Source organism: Chrysochloris asiatica, unplaced genomic scaffold (assembly GCF_000296735.1).
Source record: "Chrysochloris asiatica unplaced genomic scaffold, ChrAsi1.0 scaffold00495, whole genome shotgun sequence".
NCBI lineage: Eukaryota > Metazoa > Chordata > Mammalia > Afrosoricida > Chrysochloridae > Chrysochloris > Chrysochloris asiatica.
Genome location: NW_006409013.1, coordinates 809,639 through 811,105, shown reverse-complemented (window position 1 = coordinate 811,105; position 1,467 = coordinate 809,639). Strand labels below are relative to the sequence as shown.

Sequence of the window (1,467 nt, the reverse complement as noted above, 5' to 3'; positions counted from 1 at the left end):
ATGTCTCTTCTGACTGCAGGGTGGTCCTTTGAGTGTCTAGAGGACTGGGCCTCCTTTCTGCACCTGGCCATCCCCAGCATGCTCATGCTCTGCATCGAATGGTGGGCCTATGAGATCGGGAGCTTCCTGAGCGGTCAGTGTGAGGACAGGTGGTGAAGACTGATGGGAATAGGGGGCCTTTTCTACAGGTAAACCCTGGTGGCACATTAATTAAAGTACCCAGCGCTAACTGAAAGGCAGAGGTTCGAATCCAGCAGCTACTACTACATGGGAGAAAAATATGACAGTCTGTTTCCATGTAGAATTACAACCTTGGAAACTCTTTGGGGTATCTCCACTCTGTCCTTACAAGGACATGATGAGATGGAATCAACTCAACAGTGGTGGGTTTTTGGGTCTAAGAGCAAAGATCCCTGGGTGGTACACATGGCTAACATGCTTAGCTACTAACTGAAAGGTTGGTAATTTAAGCCCACCCAGCAATGCCACGGAAGAAATGCCTGGTGATCTGTTTCTGAAGGATTATAGTCACTGAAATCCCTGTTTTACTCTGACATGCATGACCTCACCATGAGTCCGGACTTTTGGTGGATTTCTGGTGGGTCTAAGAGCAAGAATTTGATTGTCTTTACCAGGCATCCTGGGCATGGTAGAGCTGGGAGCCCAATCTGTTGTGTATGAACTGGCTGCCATCGTGTACATGGTGAGTATCTGCGAGCTGATCGTGGGTGACAAGCCTTTCTTACTGATCTAAACGAGTTCTGAGAGTCAGCATCGTTGTTCATAACATTAAGTAATGAGGTACGAAATGCTCTACAAGGTAGATTTCCTCCTGAAGCCTGGGAAGACCTTTTTAGTTAATGGTTGAAGAGAAGTTTGGGCAAAACCCCAACCAAATGACCTGTTCTTGGCTGCTTATCTCCTAACATAGTTCAGATTTGAAAGATTTGCTTTTACTAGCACATTTCTGCACCTCCCCCCAACCGCAAATGTGAATCATTTCCAGTGGTCACACACGAATATTGCAAGGGACCAGGTAGGTAACATAAAGCAGCGAGGGGACTTGGTGTATGACAAGGAACCCCAAGCTATTTGTGCCTTGGATTTCCTGGGTGGTGCAACAGGTTAATGGGCTTGGTCACTGACTGAAAGGCTGGTGCTTCCAGTCCAGCCAGAGGAGCCTCAGAAGAGAGTCCTGGCAATCTCTCTCTCTTTTTTTTTTCCTATAGATATGGCTCAGTTTATTGATTCTCATTTTCTGATACAAAATATTTTGTACAATATGTGGACTCAGGTTTGTCAGGTTGCCATGCCTATTTTTAAAAATTGGAATTAATTTGGTTTGTTGTATCTTTACTACATCTTTTTTTTTTTTTTTAATGTTTTATTGTGACGTATGTGATAGTTTACATGGGAGAACATTAGCTTTACATTCATTCTATCGTATATCATTTCATTGCCATGGTT

General features: G+C 44.0%; 1 protein-coding gene across 1 annotated transcript in view; it reads left to right on the top strand.

Moving 5' to 3' along the window:
• Positions 1-1,467, top strand: part of SLC47A1 (solute carrier family 47 (multidrug and toxin extrusion), member 1) — an 85,583-nt gene that overhangs the window by 42,301 nt on the left and 41,815 nt on the right. The window contains exons 6-7 of the mRNA XM_006877433.1: positions 20-133; positions 636-703. Of these exons, the coding sequence (XP_006877495.1) occupies positions 20-133; positions 636-703 (182 nt within the window). The remainder of the gene's footprint in view (positions 1-19; positions 134-635; positions 704-1,467) is intronic.